The sequence below is a fragment of the Vitis vinifera genome, chromosome 3, assembly GCF_030704535.1.
Source record: "Vitis vinifera cultivar Pinot Noir 40024 chromosome 3, ASM3070453v1".
NCBI lineage: Eukaryota > Viridiplantae > Streptophyta > Magnoliopsida > Vitales > Vitaceae > Vitis > Vitis vinifera.
The window spans coordinates 20,747,256-20,751,060 of record NC_081807.1 but is presented as its reverse complement, the minus strand read 5'-3'; the positions used below and the strand labels follow the sequence as shown (position 1 = coordinate 20,751,060).

At 46.6% G+C, this 3,805-nt stretch overlaps 1 protein-coding gene across 1 annotated transcript; it reads right to left on the bottom strand.

Moving 5' to 3' along the window:
- On the bottom strand, positions 1–1,650 carry LOC132253526 (lysine-rich arabinogalactan protein 19-like). The gene is made up of 2 exons (XM_059735711.1): positions 1,214–1,650; positions 1–112 (listed from the first exon to the last, which is right to left on the bottom strand). Exons 1-2 carry the CDS (start codon positions 1,648–1,650, stop codon positions 1–3), a joined length of 549 nt encoding a protein of 182 aa, XP_059591694.1.
- Positions 1,651–3,805: the final 2,155 nt, after the last annotated feature.

Here is a 3,805-nt window from a genome sequence, read left to right as displayed (position 1 = left end):
TCAGATAGTAGTGGGATCATGTGATGGCTCTGCTCTGATCTCCTCCTCTGATATGGGCTGCTCAGCTGGTATGGTCTCCTCATCTGGCACTAGAGGCTCGGATGGTGCAGACCTATCATGCCCAAGAGGTGTCTGCATAGTCAAATGCTGCTGGATCTGATGAAGGATCGTGGTATGCTGGGCCTGAGTAGCAATGATCTGATCCTGGTGCGCACGAATAGTGGCCATCTGCTGGATAATAGAATCCTGAGCAGTGCTCAGTGTCTGTAATGAATGCACTAAGCCTCTGAATTCCGTAAGAGAAACGGTGACAGTGGGCTCAGATGAAGGAGGAGGTGCTGGGGTAGCTGGCATGACTGGTGGAGCAGCCTGAGTGAGAGGAGAAGTAGGATGTATAGCCTCAGGCATATGCACTGAGGTGTGTGCTGCAGGGGCAGGAGGTGTAGTGCCAGTGAGAATCTCATCCTGCTGGGCCTGAGGTAGCTGCTCATCTCGGGGTAGCTCTGGAGGTGGGGGCATAACTGGGGCTCCCTGAGGTGCAAAGTAGGCTGCCAAGTGATGCCATTTGTCGAGAGAGAAGTCCTCTCGGCAATGGCGGCGCCTCTCAAGGCGGGGCTCTTCAGGATAGCCCAGGTGCTCTAAAATCTGGCAGAGGAGCCTCGGAAATAATAATGGGATGCCATCTGCCCTCTGAAGCTTCTTCTGATGGACTTTCTCTTCAAAATGAAGAAGAGAAGTCATAATCAAATGATGAGGGCCGAAGTAATAGCCCTCAGAAATCCTAAATAATGCCTCAAGTATAGCTCCTCTCCTCTGAACTTTATGCTGAAGTGGGAAGATGTTGGCACGCAGGAGCACATCAATAAGGAGCATCCCAGATGGAAGCTCTCTCCTAGTCAACACTGAGGCTGTAGAAGTCCCCCTGGACAAAATACAGACCATGTCGCTTTGAGAGAATGAGGACCACTCCCTGAAGTTTGCCTGAATCACAGGCTCATAAGGTATACGGAGGGCCTCAGCAATGTGGCGAGCTCCAATGGCACCCTGGCGTCCGTCTATGGTAAATTGGATGAGAGTAGGATTGCGGAGGCCTCGAGTAGTCATAGATTGATAAAAATCTAGAACTACTCTGGGATAATAGAATTGCCTAGGAGTGAGAAAATGCTCCATGTGATACCTCTGCAGCAGTCGGAATGAATCTCTGAGCTCTGGCTGCTGTCTGAGGGCCTCTATATCAAAGTAGGTCTCGGAGTGGAATGATCGATCTCTGCAATCCAGGTTGCCCTCTATCGGTGGTCCGGCTATCATGGGACGCCTGATAACGGTCTCGAGAGGAATACCCACAGGAATCCGAGAGTCCTCTGTGGGCGGCTCTGCCTGAGGCGCATGAGATGGCTCTCCAGGACCCAAGAACTTGGTTCTCTTCGCAGGGGGCCGAGAAGCTGGCCTCTTAGCTTGGTCGGTAGGTGGCACAGGTTCAGTGGGTGGCCTCCTGGTGGGGCATCGGCGCTGAGAAGGGGTTCCCCCCTCAGATGGGGGAATGGCCGGGTCCTGAACAGGTGGCGAAGCGGCGCCTCCCATGGTGGATTGCTGTGGTCGAGGCGTCGGTGATGATGGGGAGGCGGAAAGGCCTCCTTTAGTCTTTGCCATGGCCGAAATGGAGTGAGATGGCTGTTCGGGAATTTCCAGAAGCTCTCAGCTGGTGCGCGGGTAGTCTTTTCAGTTTCTAGGCTTCAAGGGTTTATATAGGGATGGGGTTTGGGAGGGTTTTGATGTTTAAAAATTTCCAAGGCAACCGAAAAGTCGTTTTTGGACGTTAGGCACAATTTCGGGGGTAAAATTTGAGTTTAAAAGTCAGTTTGAAATTTTTGGAACTTAAAATTTTACCGTGCGAAATTTTCGCACCTTGGACTGGAATTTTCGCACCTTGGATAGAGGTGTGCGAAAATGGCACCCTTTGGACTGAGGAATTCGCACCTTGGATAGCATTTCGCACTCAATTTCGCACTGTGCGAAAATTTCGCACCTTGTTTCGCACGGTGCGAAATTTGGCTTGAGGTGTGCGAAAATGGCACTCGTGTGCCAGGAGGGAATTTCGCACGGTGCGAAAATTTTCGCACCTTGAACAGTGTTGTGCGAAAATGGCATTTAGGGATTTCGCACTTTGAACAGGGGATTTCGCACCTTGAAATCAATTTCGCACCTTGTTTTGAGGTGTGCGAAATTGCCACCCTTTGGACTAAGGAATTCGCACCTTGAAATGCATCGTGCGAAATTTTCGCACCTTGAAATGCAGTGCTCTGTTCCCTTGGTTTTGCTCCCCTGTCTTGCTTTTGAAGAGTTCTCCACCTTTTTCTTGATTTTTTTCTGAAATTTAACATCAAAATTGACTTGAATTAAGACAGAATAAACTAAGTTTGAGCAAGAATTATAATCAAAAGAAATAAAAATAATGATATAACTATAAAACTAAAACAAAAAATTCATGGACTTATATAGTCCATGAGACCCTGCTTTCCCTCAGAGTTGCTGTGGTTCAAGGAGGTTGATCTCCTCCTTGTCTGTACTGTAAGGCTCTATGAATGGCTTGAGATGATGGCCATTGACTTTGAAGGTTTGATTGCCTGTGGGATTGAATACTTCCACCACTCCGTTGGGATGCACTTCATGAATTATGAAAGGACCCGTCCACCTGGATTTCAATTTTCCTGGAAAAAGATGAAGTTTAGAGTCATAAAGCAAAACTCTTTGTCCCTTGGTCAAATTCTTCTGATTTACCAATTGATCATGCCATTTTTTCAATCTTGCTTTTGCAATTTTTGAATTGAGGTATGCATCATTCCTCATTTCCTCCAATTCATTCAGATCCAAACATCTCTTTAACCCGGCTCTTGTCAAATCCATGTTGAGCTTTTTGATTGCCCACCATGCTTTATATTCAATCTCTACTGGAAGATGACACGCTTTGCCATAAACAAGGCGATAAGGAGACATTCCAAGAATGGTCTTGTAAGCGGTCCTATAAGCCCATAAGGAATCCAGGAGCTTAATAGACCAATCCTTTCTATTCACATTCACCACCTTCATCAATATATTCTTGATCTCACGGTTGGCTAACTCAACTTGGCCACTTGTTTGAGGGTGATAAGGTGTAGCTACCTTGTGCTTAACCCCATACTTGGCTAGAAGAGTCTCAAAAGGTTTATTGCAAAAGTGGGTTCCCCCATCACTTATAATGGCCTTTGGGACTCCAAATCTTGCAAATATGTTGTCCTTAAGGAATTTAAGAACCACTTTATGATCATTGCTCCTACATGGGATTGCTTCTACCCACTTAGAGACATAATCCACTCCCACCAAAATGTAGGAATGTCCAAATGACATTGGAAATGGTCCCATGAAGTTTATCCCCCAAACATCAAAGATATCCACTATTAGGATGGGGTTCAAGGGCATCATATTTCGGCGTGTTAGCTTACCAAGCCTTTGACACCGATCACATCCCTTGCACATAGAGTGGGCATCTTTGAAAAGAGAGGGCCACCAGAAGCCTGATTGGATCACTTTCATAGCTGTTTTCTAGGAGGCAAAATGACCTCCACATGCACTATCATGGCAATGGGAAAGAATTCCTGATTGCTCTTGCTCAGGAACACATTTCCTTATAATTTGATCCGCACAATATTTGAAGAGAAAAGGCTTCTCCCAATAATAGGCATGGATCTTGGCAAAGAAATGCCTCTTATCTTGGGCACTCCACTCACTTGGTACTTCTCCAGTAACCAAAAAGTTTGCAATGTGAGAA

Excerpts from the sequence above, each read along its gene's own strand:
- LOC132253526 (XM_059735711.1), bottom strand. The coding sequence starts at position 1,650 with ATGGCAAAGACTAAAGGAGGCCTTTCCGCCTCCCCATCATCACCGACG. Across the intron at positions 113-1,213 it reads ATAGAGGCCCTCAGACAGCA|GTCTGCACCATCCGAGCCTC; the intron begins GCCAGAGCTCAG and ends TGGGCATGATAG.